Source organism: Diorhabda carinulata, chromosome 2 (genome assembly GCF_026250575.1).
Source record: "Diorhabda carinulata isolate Delta chromosome 2, icDioCari1.1, whole genome shotgun sequence".
Taxonomy (NCBI): domain Eukaryota; kingdom Metazoa; phylum Arthropoda; class Insecta; order Coleoptera; family Chrysomelidae; genus Diorhabda; species Diorhabda carinulata.
Window position 1 is genome coordinate 34,735,997 of NC_079461.1, and position 19,014 is coordinate 34,755,010.

A 19,014-nucleotide genomic window follows, 5' to 3' on the forward strand; every position below is an offset into this window, starting at 1 on the left:
CATTTGATTTGATTTTTCTGTTCTTTTTCCCCTGACACTTCTGCCAGTCCTCAGATTAAACCAATGTAGGAATCATTAATTTTTCCTTTGTGGATTTTCTCCAAGTTTTCTATTATTTTTTCCCTGATACTTTTGCCAGTCTTCACATTAAACCACTGTAGGAATCATTAATTTTTCCTTTGTGGATTTTCTCCAAGTTTTCTGTTATTTTCCCCCTGATACTTTTGCCAGTCTTCACATTAAACCACTGTAGGAATCATTAATTTTTCCTTTGTGGATTTTCTCCAAGTTTTCTGTTATTTTCCCCCTGATACTTTTGCCAGTCTTCACATTAAACCACTGTAGGAATCATTAATTTTTCCTTTGTAGATTTTCTCCAAGTTTTCTATTATTTTTTCCCTGATACTTTTGCCAGTCTTCTCATTAAACCACTGTAGGAATCATTAATTTTTCCTTTGTGGATTTTCTCCAAGTTTTCTGTTATTTTCCCCCTGATACTTTTGCCAGTCTTCACATTAAACCACTGTAGTAATCATTAATTTTTCCTTTGTAGATTTTCTCCAAGTTTTCTGTTATTTTCCCCTGATACTTCTGCCAGTCTTTACATTAAACCACTGTAGGAATCATTAGTTTTTCCTTTGTGGATTTTCTCCAAGTTTTCTGTTCTTTTTTCTCCCAATACTTCTGGTAGTCTTTAGATGAAACCACTGCAGGAATCATCAGCTTTTCTTTTATGGGTATCCTTCAAGTTTTCTGTACTTTTTTCCACTGATACTTCTGCCAGTCCTCAGATGACACCACTGTAAAATTTTTCCATTGTGGATTTTCTTAAAAGTCTTCAATCTATTTTCCCGTTCTCCAAATGAAACCTCTGCCTAAATTTTTAGTTTTTCTGGTTCTAAATAATTCATGGTCATGAATTTACATACTTATTCGTAGTTCCAATATTACAGTTCATCTTAATCGTATTTGGTGTTATATTTTTGACAGTTTCTTCGGATGTCGTTTGAAAAAAGTGTTTTTGTTTGGCTCTGAAGACGATAATTTGATTATCGAAACGTGTTTTAGACAGTATAACTATGAGTATTGGTTTAAATGTAGGAAAATGGAGAAATGGAATAGGAATATGTAAACAAAGATTTGTTTATATTAAAACTTTTATTTAACATAATTAATGATACAATCACCGATAAAATATTTATAAATATGTTCCATAAATTGACAAAATTTAATTCGATTTCGTTTTACAAAATCATACACTCCAAATTTGTGTCAAGTTGAATGTCAAAATATAAGTTGGAAGATTTGTTAATGATATGATACATCATCCATTCTAAGTCTACAGAATTTCTTTTTTTGGCATGAAAAGGTAATAAAAAAACTTTGATTCTAACATTTTTAGATAGTTTGAATATAATAATCATTGATAGAATATAAAGAGAGGAAAAGAAAATCTGAATAAAGAAAAAGACCAAGAAGCAATTGAAGGAGTTAGTTACGAAACAATGAGATGAATAAATTGCATCCAAAGTTATATTCATCAGCTATTTTTTTCTAAGATAATGATGATGCAATGAAAATGGATAAAAACTAACTAAAATAATTATAACAATAAAAGATATTGAAAAAAAAAATAATTCAGAACAAGAAATAAAAAAAAAACTAGTAATAGAAGGTGATAAAAAAGTGAATACCATTGATTAAATTTTTAACGATGATGAAGTAGTGAAAACAAACCGAATAAATAAAACAATAAACAATAAAAAATAAGAAGTAGAAACATCAAATAGGAAAGTAATATAGAAAATGTGAAAATAAGATAAATTTTGAATCAAAAGCAAATAGAACGACCAAATGGTAAGAAAGGATGAAATGAATTAAACAATTGTCATGAATTATAAATGATATAAGAATAAAAAAAAATTACAATGGATTAATAAATAGAGCATGTGAAAGAAGATCTACAAAAGAGACTGTGTTGCTTAAAAATTATGATAATAAAAAATAAATTGGAAAAAAAGTTTCAGAGACATTAGAAGACTAAAAAATGAAGAAATTAGGACAAAAAATGAAAATGTAAACGGTAGGAACATGATAATAGTAACTAATGTATGAGAAAATTGAGAAAGAAGATGATGATAATTGAACAAAATAAAAGTCGACAGAAATTAGAAGGAATGCATATACATAATTAAAAGAGGAAGTAAATTAAAACGAGAAAAAATAGAAATAAATAAAAAGGGAGGTTGAATAAATACTAAATAAAGATATTTAGTAATAGAAATTGTAGGAAAATATTTGAAAAATTGTTGACATGTGACAGGTGAACAAAATGTGAAATAGGAAAAGGTGAAATATAGGAAAATGATGATTAAAAATTTGGAATAGTAAAAAGACGAACAAGTATACCAAGAAATATAAATGTTCCCAAAAAACGAAGATCATTGACATGATTTAATCAAAATTGGCAGGAATAGGATGAAAAAGTGGATAAAGAGTCGAAAAGAATAGAAATAAATAAAAAGAGTGGTCGAAAAATTATTGAAGGAACATAACTTATTAAAACTTGATGAAATTAGCTGAAAAAGGACAAAATGACTGATGTACAAAATGTGAAGTGGATCAAAGTAGAAGAAAAATAATAAAAAATGAGTAAAATTCAAGATTTGAGTCAATAGTCATTAAATACTTTAAAATAATGACGAAGACAAAAATGAAAATTGGCAGAAATGGAATAATTATCCTGAAAGAAGACCGAGGAATGAAAATGTAAAAATTTGCAGGATAATAATAATAAGTAAATCATAGAAAAATTCGGAAAGAGAAAGAATCCATTTAATATTGTAGTTTGATCAAAGTTGGCAGAAATAGATAGAAATACAGAAAATGAAGAGGTAAAGTGGAAGAAGATCTAGGAAGAATACAAAGAAATAAAAAGGGAGATTGAATAGATATTTTGAGAACGTTACTTTATAGAAAAATCAATAGAGAATGATACAAAGAAAATTGGCAGGAGCAAAATGATTATCCTATGAAAATATAAGAAGCAGAAGGACATTAATAACCAAATCTCGAAGAAACGATAATAATTTTGATTTGATTATTTGATGAAAAAAAAAAATGAAGAAATAACATTAATAAATAAATAAAAAAAAATAAAAATTCAGGCTTACATTCTTAAAATGATCTAAAAGAGAAATGATTACAGATTTGAATAAAAGATAATAAAAATCGTAAAAGGATAAATATTAATTGTAACATCCTGAAACTTGTAACAAAGAAAAAGGTCGAAAATAATCAGAAAAAGGATACCAAGAGAAAAAAATATCTAGAAATGATCAGAATGATGATAGTATAAGATATATAAGACAAGACAGTAATAAACCTGATAAAAACAAATATAAAATATATGAAAAAACTATTTTTTTTTTCAAAATCAAAAACCAAAATTAATCTAAATGGAAAGAAAATTGACGCTGTGATAATATTTTCATGTTTAAATAGAAAAATGATCCTAAAAGAAGACCGTATCTTCCGAAAAAGCCCCGCATAACCTAAATTCATCTTTACTCAAAACAGCTCTCAAAAACTGCGGACATTTCGCCGAATGAACGGCGGGTTTGACGGCGTTGGCGCGCAGAACGAATTCCCTAACGGCCGGCGATGGAAACGACGTTTTATTCACTTCTTTATCGTCACCGGGAATCGCTTTTTGCGCTTCCGCGAACATGGATACTATTCTACTTCCGACTTCCGATTCACTCATATCCTCCAATACGACTTCGTCACCCGATACCAGGTGGACAACTATATCGTTGATACGTTCGTTGACTGCCCTCGATGGATTCAATTTGTAATGGAGGGAATTCATTTGAGAAACGAGCAATTCTAGTGATGTAATTTCGTGGATGAAGGATTCGAATCTACGTAACTGCACCTTTTGTTCCCGCGTGAGATGTTCGCCGATACGTATTAGTTTCGTTATTTTAGAAGAAAGTTCTTGGTGGTCTTGAGCGAACGTCTGACATTCTTCTATTAATCTATAGATGGCGGCGTGCGTTAGAATCGGAATAATCAATTCACAAATCTGGAAAAAATCGACTAATGTACTGTCATCGAATGAAAAATTGACGAAATTATATTTTTTTTTTATCAAGAAAATTAACGAGAATCATTACTAATTTTTGGGGTATTCATCTTGTGGTTATCCTGAAATTGAATTTTCTTTATGTTGAAAAGGACAATAGAATTGTTGATCGTTGTAGGTACACGGTTTTTAATTAAACAATTGAAATATATTTTGTAGTATAAATTTGAAACTTGCAGAAAGTAATTATGATTTGAGATTGAATTTCCGTTCGAGTAGTTTACTAGTTTAAGAATTTCTCTCGTCGAAATTACGTTCATTCTTATTTAAATTTCGCTTTTGTTTACTTCACACAACATACTTCTAATTTTTTTTTCTTATTATTATCAAATTCCATAGAAAATTTTCCGCTAAAAATGAAATATATTAACAGAAAGACTTAATCTTGAAACGATCTTTTTTCCCTTGGCTGCTTTGAATTACTCCAAAGAAATAGGAAACAGTTTTCAATGCTTTCTTGGTTCTATATCGATTTTCGATTCTTACAAATGAATTGTCAACCAATTCGATTATTTTAGATGATTTCTTCTCAGTAAATCTTGTAATAATTGAATATTGGAAAAAATTATAATGTATAACGTGGAAACGATTTCTGATAACCACTAGGTGACGCTGCTTTCCTGTTTCTAAGTCAGCGATTTAAAAATCTCCACTAATTGATGCCCAACTCCTATTTTTAAAAAAAAGCTAAGCGAATTTTCCCACAGTTTGACTCTACATTCCTTTTTTATAAAAAGCGAAGCGAAAATTCTCTCAGTTTGACTCTACATTCATTTTTTTATAAAAAGTGAAGCGAAAATCCCCACAGATTAACGCTACATTCCTTTTTTATAAAAAGCGAAGCGAAAATCTCCACAGATTGACGCTACATTCAATTTTTATAAAAAGTTAAGCGAAAATCCCCACAGATTGACGCTACATTCCATTTTTATAAAAAGTTAAGCGAAAATCCCCACAGATTAACGCTACATTCCTTTTTTTTTAAAGCGAAGCACAAATCCTCACAGATTGACGCTACATTCCTTTTTAAAAAAAAACTTGAAGCGAAAATTCCCACAGATTGAGGCTACATTCAATTTTTATAAAAATCGAATCGAAAATCTCCACAGATTCACGCTAAATACCTTTTTTTTTAAAGCGAAGCGAAAATCCCCACAGATTGACGCTACATTCAATTTTTATAAAAAGTGAAGCGAAAATCCCCACAGATTAACGCTACATTCCTTTTTTTTTAAAGCGAAGCACAAATCCTCACAGATTGACGCTACATTCCTTTTTAAAAAAAAAACTTGAAGCGAAAATTCCCACAGATTGAGGCTACATTCAATTTTTATAAAAATCGAATCGAAAATCTCCACAGATTCACGCTAAATTCCTTTTTTTTTTAAAGCGAAGCGAAAATTCCCACAGATTGACGCTACATTCAATTTTTATAAAAAGTGAAGCGAAAATCCCCACAGATTAACGCTACATTCCTTTTTTTTTAAAGCGAAGCACAAATCCTCACAGATTGACGCTACATTCCTTTTTAAAAAAAAACTTGAAGCGAAAATTCCCACAGATTGAGGCTACATTCAATTTTTATAAAAATCGAATCGAAAATCTCCACAGATTCACGCTAAATTCCTTTTTTTTTTAAAGCGAAGCGAAAATTCCCACAGATTGACGCTACATTCAATTTTTATAAAAAGTGAAGCGAAAATCCCCACAGATTAACGCTACATTCCTTTTTTTTTAAAGCGAAGCACAAATCCTCACAGATTGACGCTACATTCCTTTTTAAAAAAAAACTTGAAGCGAAAATTCCCACAGATTGAGGCTACATTCAATTTTTATAAAAATCGAATCGAAAATCTCCACAGATTCACGCTAAATACCTTTTTTTTTTAAGCGAAGCGAAAATTCCCACAGATTGACGCTACATTACTTTTTTTTGAAAAAGCGAAGCGAAAATTCTCTCAGTTTGACTCTACATTCCTTTTTTTAAAAAAGCGAATCACAAATCCCACAGATTGACGCCACATTCCTTTTTAAAAAAAAACTTGAAGCGAAAATTCCCACAGATTGACGCTACATTCCATTTTTATAAAAAGCGAAGCGAAAATCTCCACAGATTGACGCTAAATTCCTTTTTTTAAAAAGCGAAGCGAAAATTCGCACAGATTGACGCTACATTACTTTTTTTTTTTTTTTGAAAAAAAGCGAAGCGAAATTTCTTTCAGATTGACGTTACGTTTCCGTTTTTCGAATCGAAAACTCCCACTGTCCGATACTGCATTTCTGTTTTTAAGAAATCGAATCGAAAATTCTCACTAATTCACGCTGAATTCCTGTCTTCACTGGTCGACGCTGCATTCTTGTTTTTAAGACAACGAATTGAAAGTCTCGATACCGAAAGTTAATGGTCCAATTAAATAACAAATTTGTTTGGAATTAATTTCATTAACAATTAAGAGATTTACCTGTGCGATCGATCTCAAATCCAAAAATTGCAAAACCTTTTCGGCTTCCCTCGTATCGTCGAACAATCTCTTCTGCCTATGCGCCGGTACTGGTTTTGCGGATTCCCATGTTTCCATCCAGATATTATTTTCAGCGATGAGCATTCTCGAACTTAAATGTCCCACTTTTTGACCCCACTGATCCAATTCGTCTTCTTCTATCCAATCGGCAGGTGAATACCATCTTATAAAGTCCTCGACTACGGCTCCAGGATTGGCTGCTTTGAAGGATTCCATATCGGAAAGTAACGAAGCGCTCATCAATCTGGCTCTTATTTCTGTTGCTTCCGCGTTTGAACCGAGGTTAAGGAGAAAATCGGAATGTTCTTGCACTTGGTCTTCAGTTTTCAGTGCCTATTAGAAAACAACATTTGAAATTTCGGGAATTATAGGAATTGGAATATTTAGATATAATGTACTGAACTTGGAGGTGGTTTAACGATGACAAATACTATCCAGGAAGAACAGATGTTCGAAATAAGGAAGGATCATATCACCAAATTGTATATATTGATATTTTAGATTGTGTCAGAATGAGTATTGAAGAAATATTTTCAAAAAAAGACGTTTTATATAATTGCTTTGTTTGGACTCCAAAAAGTTGGACTCGCCGCGGAATTTGTGAACCGTCTATAATTGTTGCTGTTGATAGAACTGCGACATAAGGACAGAGTTCACTGAGAACTACGGAGACAGATGCAGCGACGGGATCCAATCGAAGAAGAGAAAAAAAAAAGCTCTAAAAACAGATAATATTAAATATGAAAAGAATGAACCAGACACGACAAAAGTGAAGCAGAAAATATCAACAAAGATAACTTGAAGAGTCCATGATTTTGAAATGATGAAGGCTGATTCCCTTGCCTTGTAGTTATGGCATAAAAATTCTCCTTTGAAAACAGTTAAACTGTTTGAAACAAATTTTTGAAAGTGAATTACACCAAATGTAGAAAACAAACGTTCAAGTCCAGCAGATGAAGCTGCTGAACAAAGTCTATTATAACTCCGTTCAAGATTATTTCTCAAAGAGTTTTACCATATTCAAGACCTGGTTCTCGTTGTTCCTGGCTCAATTCTATACGTTCAAATCAAATATATTAGCCAAATAGTGGACTGGAGACATTGCCATTTGAAATCTTTTTACCAAGTAATATCTATCAGAGTCAGAGCAATTTCAATTTTCCTCAAGGAAGGTGGTGAACAATCCGGGGTATACACTAGATCAATAGCTTCTCTAATACATGGGTCAGAAGATGGATCAGCTCATATAGATGAACAGAGACGAAATTAAAAGGATAACAAGTGCCAGAGGATATTCTAGACCAGCAGAGAAGCAAACAACAACCACTCGTAGATCTTGAACCATTTTGGGTTATAACAGTAACAAGATATAGCGCAATGGATGGATAGTTTACTATCGAGAACAAATGTTATGATTCACCTGTTCCTGTGTTACGGGAATATACAGAGTGTTTCCGGTTTTCAACAATTTCAAATTTCCACATTTGCACAATCTTCCGACGGGTTGATTCCATAGAGATTGTTTCTCTTTACTTTTCTCTTCGGGAGGTTTTTCGGACGAACAATCGTAGAATTCGTCATCTGTGGACGAGTCTTCTGCTGATTCGTACATGGGTTGTTGGGCGTTTTCTCTCGTTATTTTCCTTTCTATGCAGTGATTCAACATTTGAAGTTTTTGATGCAGCAAACACGTTCTTACGTCTAAACCTGGAGATAATCTATAATGAAATAAAATGTGTGACTATTACAAACAAGATATCATCTACGAGGGTTATACAGAAAGAAACTAACGTTTGTTTGACGCCGCTAGGCGCGCGCTAATAGAAAATGTGATAGAAAATTCATTTAGCTGAGATTAAAGAAATCAGAATTGTATGATAAATAAATTTCATGGTTTGTTACTGAATAATTTGTTCGACAATCATGTGGAAGAGTGAAATTATAGTTATTTATAGAGAGTAACTTTTTAGTTCAAATCATTACTTAATTTCTTCGTATTAATTCAATATATTTTGTTCTACAGTGTGTCTCAAAATAGTAATTAATGTCATGCCGAGCTAAACCTTTTGAAATTGAAATACAATATTTGGAGGATGTAGAGACGGAAGATTTAGACAAATTGGGGTTTATATCATATCATTTTTTGATTTCTCACAGAAACATGAAATGAACATTGCGTGACATAAACGTTTTATCAAGCAAATACACCCATACATTATAATTTTTAAAGAAAACTTACCAAAGGGGTACAAATATATTTTGTAGCGGAAATATAAAAAGTTTTTTCCAACCACGACTTGCAAACAATTTCAGCTTCAGTTGTGTTCAATCTAAGCAAAATATATGTGAAATGTATTACCTATAAGGGCTCTCTACATTCCAAGGAACGCTGGATCAACCGCTTAAGTAATTATATAAAACTAAAGCTGTTAACTGGTACCTTCAGCATATGCTGTCTAGGCATGGGTACTTTCAGTCCCCGGAATGTCCAGCTTGCAGCAGAGCAGATAAATTTTTTTTTAATCCCAAATTTGAGATATACCGACATGAACTGTAGGCCACGCTGGTTCAAGGCATCACATCAGAGACATTGGTCGAAGCAATGCTTAGCTCTAAAAAAAAATGGAAGCTTCGACGCGAAGAGCGAAGTTGGACGCTATGCATCAGCATCGATTGGGGAAAGTAATCAAGAAGAAAAAGCAAATTATCTAATGCCTTCCTCGCGAAATAATACTTGGAGGCTCATAGGAGACATGAGTGGAATTGGTTTTATTCAAAACTAGCTTTAAATTTCGGATAATAGTGGCTGACAGTTTAGGCTGGTAGAGGTTTCGCCTCCACGCGGATTCGCATTTCCTTGGTTACTTTTTATCGGTGTAAAGGTTTTTTTAGAACCTATTTAACTGGTAACAGTTTGCAAATGCACACAGCATTAGGCCGGTGGAAAAAATAACGTCGAGCAAAGAGAAATTGATTGTGGAGCGCCTATATACACAATACATATTATTATTGAGTCAAAAGGAGTGGGAGGACAATTTATTCTTTTATATTTGTTTATACAGGTGCATAATATTTGATTATTGATCGATGCTTGAACATCTAGAAGTGTGTATACTAAAATTCAATTGGTAGTGTGAATATAAAAAGACTTTTTGAAAATTCTTCATCACACACACGCCCATTCGAATAAATCTATCATGTGGCATTAATTTTAAAATTTGAGAATCGTTTTTTTTTTTATCTTATTATAAATTCAAAGCTAGTTAATAACGGGATTTCAATATTTGCCACGGCAACTAAGTATTACTGGGTAGCGTATTGATAATAATATTTAACCTTTTCACTGATAATATTACTTTATCAATATTATCAATATCAACTGATTATGTTAGTCAGTTGCAACAGTCAAATGCTGAAAATATTGTATCCGACTTTAGGTATGGTCGAGAAGCACAGAAAATTCGTTTAGACCTTCTAAAGTAGAGCAAAGCATGAAAAGCTTCCGGCCCGACTATAGAAGGGCGTCGCACTGATAAGGTTGAGGAGAATTGTAATACCGGAAGTGAATAAAAAACTTATGCGGTAATTCATGGTTTCGGAGAATCGGACACTCTTTATAGAAATTGATTAATGGTTTTTACTTACATTAAAACAATTGAAAATAATATAAAATAAGTGTTTTTTCATTAAACGTGACGTCTATGTTAAGTATAATATGTTATTTAGCAAATAAGAGCGAAAATGGGTTTAAGGAGTTTTCCCAGCTTTATTTGCATGACGTTTTTCCCACACTACCAACGCATTGTTCTCGAGATTTAATAATGATATATTATTATTGTCGCAAATATAATACACATAAGTACTTACTCATTAGACATCGCAAATACATAAAAATTAACAAAAAAATAAAATTAGGAAAGGTAATAGGTAAGATTATTCATGAGGGAATCGATGATATTGATCCAATATTAGAAATATGTCAGATCTCCGAATTCATTTCCGAAAATGCTCAAAGTAATAAATTTCTAAAATAAAGATTGTCCAGATGCGCCGCAAGAAAATCGGTATAAAATTTTGGACGACAACACAAATCAAAAACAGAATCGAGGCTGTTTACGGTGACTTTTATCCATTATTTTCAATATTAAAAAGTTGTTTCTTTGGGGGTGAGAGCCATTACAAGATGACCCACGTAGGTGGGGTTCTCTGACGATGACTATTGTAGAAAACGTTAAATTAGTAAAAGAAACTGTTCTAAGTTACCGGTGCCTAAAAATGAAAGAAATTGCAGCACAGACTTTTTAATATAATTCGAAATTCAAAGGAGATACTATGTAGTGACGTCGGAAAGGAGAATCTGTGCCAAAAATCATCGCGAAAAACACCAAAAAAATGATTGACATCAACGATTCAAATACAATACCGAACGCGGTATATAACTCTGACTTGGTAAGGTAGTTGCGTCAAAAAATTATTGATAAAACCGCGACTAAATCAGCGCTTGCTTCAAGACAAACTCCAGTCCACAACCACTTGGATTTCCAATGCTACTTGTCGCGAAAGTGGGTTTACAGATATTGATCACCCACAGTACAGACCTGAGCCGGCACTATCCGATTATTTTTTGTTCGCAAAACAAGGCTGACTTAAGGGGTGAAATATTTAGATTCAAAGAAAAATGAATGCTGATACATTTCATCACACAGCAGAAAAAAATCACGTAATAAAACGGTAGTTAGTACTTTTTCCAGTAGCCGAAGCTGTAAAGAACTTGTGAAGTTGCCCTGGTTCTTAATGACGCCCTTACTTGGAGTCCAATCCAACCAAAGGCAATATCCGCAAGAAATTTCTAACATTAACGAATGCCGTAATTTATATTGTATTATGACCTTAATAAACCATTTCAAGCTAAAAGTTGGGGCTTGTGAAGCTGCCCTGGTTCTTAACGACGCCTTTACTTCGAGTCTTTTTTTTTTGAGACAAGGAGGTAACCTCATGAAGTACCGAGTTCCTTCACTTTTGTTAATTTTAAACAGACATGATAAGAAATTTCTAACCTTAATGAATACCGTAAGAATACGCAGAATTTAAATATAAGCAAGCTTCATAGTTCTTTGTTTAAAGAAAATGCTTGTCTTCGCATATGTAATATCGTCAAATATACTGGAAAAAAAGAGGCTGGTGCAAACTGAATTTCCACCTCACTCGCCAGATATTATTCTTCTAGACTTTTTTCCATTCACACGACTTAAACTCGCTCGAAGAGGAGAAAGATCGTATGGTATTTTTGACGTCAAACGAAATTTCAAAAAAAAAAATACTTTTAAGAAAGTCCACAAGACGTATATTCTTTTCTAATTGCCCCAGATAATTGAGGCTTGAGTGAATTTCCGCTAATGAATATATGAATTTCGTACAAATTCTTTATTTTTTTATAATGATTGTTTCTTCTCGTTAGTTCTTTGAAATTTATATACAACTTGAAAAACAAAATCAATAACTCTAATCGAATATAAACGCCGACTTCAATAATTAATTTATCAAGGCCGGAACTAAACTTATAGCGGTAAATATTTCTATCAAGTCATCATTATCATCAATACCATCAACTAGCGGTAATATTATTAATTGTACAGTCTGTTTCGAACTTTAACAATGATATCGGAATAAACAGATGATTATGAAATTAGTTTTGGTGAATATCACAACAATATAGAGCTGGAAATTTCTAATAACAGATAGAAAAGAAATGTTTAACCGTTATTTTAATGAAAATAACTGGTTTTCTGGCTATATATTACGTGAACATATCAAGATTTCTCTAGGGGAATTAAGTGAGATCGTCCTATCGGGATATAAATGTTGAAAGAGAATTGCATGAGTTTTAAACCGATTTCAGCCTTTTTAGGCATCATCAGCATCATGTATAATTTTTTTAAACAAACTAAAGTAAATACAATAGTTATTTTGGGCGTTATGTGGTCTTTTTATTCCTAATAATAAACATGATATCGAATTGGAAATACGCGATTTTCCACAGAGTGATTTCTTTGGGTTATATTAACAAAAAGTGTACAGGTAAAGAGAAAATGTTTATTGTACAAAAATCTACAACTATTGCACTAATTTCCTACATAACTTTGTAGGCTTTTATATGTTTTCAACCACGTGTCAACATATTCTTTTAGCTCGTCTTCATCGTGGAAGCGTCGACCGCCAAGGAAAGATTTTAGGTGTAATCAGAGACGTGCGATGTCCGAAGGATTATCAAACGTTTCCCAGCTAAATTCTTTTAGAGTTTTTTATGACGTTTGCACTGTGAAGTCGGGTATTATCATTAAGTGTCAAGATAAGATACTCAAATTTCATTCCCCGAGGAAACAAATCATCACCATCTTCCTTGTAGCATGTCAAAAACTGAAATGCAATTCCTATATAATATTGTGTTGTCCAGTAAGTGTTTTAGGTAATTTTGCTGAAATTCCATACCAAAACCACTAAGTATAAACTTACCGTTCATCATCTAATCATTGAATCACCCATTTTGTCCATGAACTTGGTTGAAACCTGAAATCTGGTTGAATGGAGGACCATACTATGAAGAAAATTTTACAGGAATCAAATGTAAAAAGGAAACATTTGAAATCATATATTGTTTAGGTTTTCAGGCTTTATTCTCGTCAGGAAATTTTTATTTTTGTACATCACGTTATATACACAGGGTGTCAGTTTTCGTACGTGAAAATTTAAACATGTCGTAAGTTGTTAGGACTAGTCTCTAATAGTTTAAACACCTGTAAACAGGTTTTCTTAGAAGATAATGCTACATCCAGCATTTAGTCCGAACCCTCCACAGAATTCTTGCATTGCATTGCATTAATTTTTTGGTATCTACGCTTAAACGTTGAGTTGAAACGAATCAACTATTCAAATTCAAATACATAATAAATATTGTGATTATGAGGAACGTATCCAAACAATTAAATTGTAAAATTTGTTGGTGCGGTATAATCAAGTTATAAAACAAACTAACCAAAACTTGAGCAACTTTTGATGGTTTCGAGAATATACAAAACTTGACACCTTCCAAACCGCTATTAATTTATAACCAATTTACACAATGCCCTTCTAATATTAATCGTAGCATTAAATTGGCAAGAAAATTAATCGGTTCGATTTAATTGCAAAATAATTGATGAATACTTTCATGGAAGAAAAAACCATTAATTAGATTTACGAAACATTACTTTTAATGGTCTATATATCTTATCTATTTTAGATAAAGATTGAAGCTAATTATACTAAAACGCACGTTATTGGTTTGAAAGAATTTTCTACCGATATATCTTCAATCTACAGGCAACCTTTCAAAAGAGAAGTGTCCATGTTCCAATTTGAACAAAACCAAAGTGCCACAATTAAAAAATTCATAATTTTAATACGATTTAATAATATATGAAAAAGTAACTGAAATAATCAAAAATATGATCAATCAATTCATACGTTGCTACCTAAGTTTTGAGATATGGCAACACTGATTTGAATATGTCAAATCTGACATTGACATAATGAAATTCACACAACACGAAAACGGAATTCAATCGTGATTTTTTTGGAGGTTCTACACGACTTTAGACGTGGATTAAACCGACCGACCAACTCGCTTCGACATCGTGTTTCGTTGGTTTTTCGAATTCAATCTTGGTCCCACTTAGCTAAAGGATACTTGATTTGATTGTCAAAAATATTTGTTGCGTTGGTTCAGTCTATCGAATTTTATCTATTTGACTGAAATACTGAAGGAAATGAATCATTTCTAAATGGTGAAATCTCACAAATCATTCCAATAAATTCGTTGTTCATACAATTATCGAATTCCAAACAAAAAGGAACGTTCGCAAACGTATACACAGATCGAAATAAAAATAAAGGACTTGTTCAGTATTTTTCCCCAGTAAAGCAGACTCTAAAAAGAAATGAAAAACGTGTAAGGTCAAGGTGGAGGATCGTGTATTCTATTCGTACATATACGCCGATGGCATGATGCAAAATAGAACTAAACGACTCGTTAAAACCTCACCTATAAATTTTTTAACGGTTTTATTCGAATTCAGTCAGAATTACAAGATATAATCTGACAATGATACATCCGGGAGTTATCAGTTTTTTAATGTTGAACATACTACACTACATCAACACCGTCTGACGCACTTTTCGATAACAAACTTACTGAATTTTGTACAATAATTCGAATGAGCTCACAAAATGACGCCACTAAAGTCTTGTTTGATACGAGAGTTGCTACTTAACTTTTGACATGCGAATATGTCAAATCTGACATTGACATAATAAAGTTTGACATTTGTAATGGTGAACGTACTCAGAACTTTCGATTGTTTCGCTGGTTTTTCGAATTAAATTGTGTTGGCACTTCGCTACAGGAAGAGTTTTATGAAAGTCGTACAAATTCGGCTGTTGTGCCAGAAAACTTCGATGCTGCGCATAAACTGATATTACAAGATCGTCATGTCACATACTGGGAGATTGAGACATGATTGAGCCTTAGTTCCACTCGGATACATTCAATATTGCGTGACGAATTGGTTGTCAAAAAGATTTCTTCGAGTTAGATACCGGTGTGATTAAATGCTGAAAATAGTTAATCCACAAAACTTGTTTGCTCACGAAACACTTCGAAACAAATGGTTGTCTGAAACCAAAAAGACGAATCAGTCCTTGATACGTAATCAGTTCTCGTAGATCAAAAATAAATTGAGAGTTCAATGTTTTTCTACACCTGAGAAGCGCTTGAGGCGTTCAAATCACATGTTTTGGAGGTACCTCTATCGGAATGGAAAAAATGCTTCGACAATTTCCATTCTTCAATTTGAAAGCTTCGACTGGCGTTCTTCATTTCATCAAGAGTCGAAATTTGTTCTATTCTTTCTTAATCGAATCTTGTTCAACCTAACAGCAAATAGTTTTGGTTTCCTTTTCACAGTTAAGTTCGAATCATCTACAAATAAGCTTCGCTACTAGTTATATATCTTTGCCACCTTTTTGATGCCAATATCGAAGAATTCCTTGGGAAACTCAAACAGCTATTCTCGCATAAACTCCTTTATATCATCGTCGGCGTCGATGTTGAATTTTTGACCTTCAAGGGCTCTTTTTAGTGGTCCAAGCATGTGGTAGTCGCAGAGTAATAAGTCCGGGCTGTGAGTAGGATAATCTGGTATCTCCCTCTCTACGTTTGATATTTTATCGAGCGTAAGACGCGTGGTATGAAGGCGCGCGTTCTCCCGAAGAAGAACGCTGGAATACTCCTTCGTTTCAAGCTATCATCAAGTTTAACGGGTGTTTTACAGCATTTATGGAAAATCAACATACAGCACTTCAGCGGTCTCAGAATACAGTAATCATAATCTTGCTTCTGGATCTGGTTGTCTTTGATTTGACTAGCGCTCCTTCTTCCTCCACTCTTAGATGACATCTTGCTTTCGGGAGTGTAATAGTCTACGCATGTCTGTTCAAAAACTGCACCCGTTTCAGTCATGAATTTTTGCTTGAAGTTTGGGAATCCATCGAACAATATTGAAGGTATTCGTGGATACAGACTCTAAAATACGAATGCTGAGTTCAGCTGAACTTTTTTGAATAGTCATCGTACGGTTCTACGCGTCAAATATTATCTGGTTTGGAGCTGGTTTGCGGCCATCTTCGAACGCTTTGGCTTAAATACAGCAAACCTACACAGGCACGCACCAATTGATTTCGTATACTGCCTTGATGCCTTCTTATACCGCTCATCCATATCTTCTATAAATTGGATGTACAGTTAAAGTATTTGAATTAAAAAAGTCACAAGGATCCTTGGATCAAACCACATGCGGTTCTGTTCGATTGTGACGTTATTCAGAACCATTTTGGGATACATATTTTGCCCATATCTTCTACATTCGTGACATGGGCAATTGACAACATATAAATTCGCAAATATTTTTTGTAGAGCTGTGTTGTGCGGTAAATTATATTGCGAACTGTACACTTGGGGCGCTCTTGCATTTCAAATTATCGATATAACTTGGAAAATTAATTTAGATGGTTCTAGTTTATTAAAACGAAATGTAAATGCTTCTAGCGCAAAAAGAATGGACCATAACTGATAATTAGATAAGTTTTATACCACAGCAATACGAGGTGTATGAGAAATTTTAAATTTGAGGGTATTTACATCCTTAATACAAAATTTTATCGAGTCGACCGTGACCTTATTTATACTCTAGACAAGCCTAGCATGAAGTTTGCCTTGAAAGGTTCTTTACGTTGTAAACAAGTGATGAACGGTTAACGTGAAATTTCCACGTAACACGAACTGTCGTCGAATGACAGCTACAAACTCAATTTTTCATTATTTCCAGAAAAATATTCACAACGAATCACTTATATGATTGTCAAGCAAAAACTTAATGTCGAAAATTGATAAGTGTTGACATATTATAATGAAGGTATGTGATTCCTTGGATGAAAACCTTGACTTCTTCTGGAAACCTCTACAGGCATAAGTGAAATACATCTCGTTTTTTTATTAAAAACTTGTACCGGCGATTTATTTGATTCAATTTGTTCTCAAATTATGTACTAGATACTCCAATTTTATTATTGTTTCTTAAAAAAACAATCAGTAACAGGTTCGATAATAAAAATGAGAAAATGAGAGAATGGAAAAACAAGTTTCTGTCGTCGATTCTTGAAAAGGTGAACGACCATGTATCCTCCCGTTCTAAAGTCAACTGAAACGAACTTATTGAATACCTCGAGTCAATGGCGGAGTCACGGATGGGTCACGGTCGAAATCAACTATAGAATATTTCTAATAATTTAAACGAATCCCTCGTAGTCTCAAAATATCATACAAGAAGAAGTACAGCCCATCGTATTCTAATGTTCACTTTTTTGAGACTTCTAACTATCTCATTTGGATTGAAATTTGTGCCTCCGCAAGAATTTTGCCGTACATCTGAATAAATAGTAATCTAACGGTGCAAGGTCTGGAGTAAATGCTGGATGTGATAAAAGTTCAATACCACCAAGTTCTCCGACCTTATTGTCATTGTCTTTAGGATATTTCTCATCAGCTGTTCATTATATACGTCGGCATTGATATCTCGACCATCTGGTATTATTTCGAGGTACATTAAACCTTCATAATTCCACTAAGGCATTCCTTGGTAATTGTCCTTGGGAAATTCGTGACTTTTCCCAATAAAATTGAGTTTTCTTAGCATTACAAACGAAAAATTCAGTTTCTAAGGTTACGGGAAAGGATCAAATTTTCATTGCAACTTACTGCTTCAGTTGAAATTCTAACCTTGCTATTTCTTGTTTTATTTCTTAACAACTTCATCTGTGTGCGAGAAAAAAAAATCGAAACAGACGCCAGTGAATTATAATTGCCGAACGACATGTGATGCTCACCTGTTTTTTTATTCAATACGCGCATGCCCTTCCTAACCTACTTGTAAGTTACACTTTCGATTTGAGGTTAATTTTCGATTTATATCGTCCGGATATCGACAACAAACGATCGAAATTCTTTAGATCATATTGCGTTGTAAATTATTCATGATTTATTTTGTGTATACAGAGTTATTCGTAAGTTAAAAAAACTCCAGAAAAGTAGAATTTTATAGATATTAATAAACTAGTGAATGTAAAAATATAAACAGAATAATTATTACGTCAAGAAAAAACTGATTTCAAAAATGTTGAAATTGATTGATAAAGGTTAGAAATAAAAACAAAAAAAGTTGGTGAAGTTAAGAGGCTAACAAATAGATGGGGCTACTAGGATCGAATCTATATGATTTTCAGTTAGCCATAACCTTCAAAATATCAATTTGACAGCTGTCATACTACAAATATGTGAGTTACAGCATTTCGAACGAAGCATTTTTTTAATTTGAAAAAATAAATAGAAAGGGATTTAGTGTGTACGTATTTTGGTAAAAAAACACATGTTCAAGCCTACGAACATTTAAGTCTACCTCTTAAGGTACGCATGCATTAAAAATTATCTTGAAGAAGGTAGACCTAAACATAATAGTGGAATGGACAGCCAGATAACTCGATTTAGCTCTACTACATTTTTCTATGGGACTTTTCAACATCCGCAGCTTATTTTAGCAAATGAACACTAGAAAAGTGGGTAGATAAGGAACAAATAATAGTATACAGGGTTTGAAACAAGTAAGGATACTCTTGGGAACCTATAATTAAAAATATGTTGAATGAAAGAGAAGTTCGTTGTGGTTTTTCTTTTTATTGGGAAGATATGGATATTTG

At 33.0% G+C, this 19,014-nt stretch overlaps 1 protein-coding gene across 1 annotated transcript in view; it reads right to left on the minus strand.

The window, feature by feature from the left end:
- Positions 1-1,139: 1,139 nt before the first annotated feature.
- Positions 1,140-19,014, minus strand: part of LOC130903965 (rab3 GTPase-activating protein catalytic subunit) — a 51,369-nt gene continuing 33,494 nt past the window's right edge. The window contains exons 4-6 of the mRNA XM_057816427.1: positions 8,090-8,387; positions 6,610-7,002; positions 1,140-4,087 (exon numbers count right to left, since the gene is read on the minus strand). Coding sequence (XP_057672410.1) covers positions 3,515-4,087; positions 6,610-7,002; positions 8,090-8,387 — 1,264 coding nt within the window. The 3' untranslated portion in view covers positions 1,140-3,514. The remainder of the gene's footprint in view (positions 4,088-6,609; positions 7,003-8,089; positions 8,388-19,014) is intronic.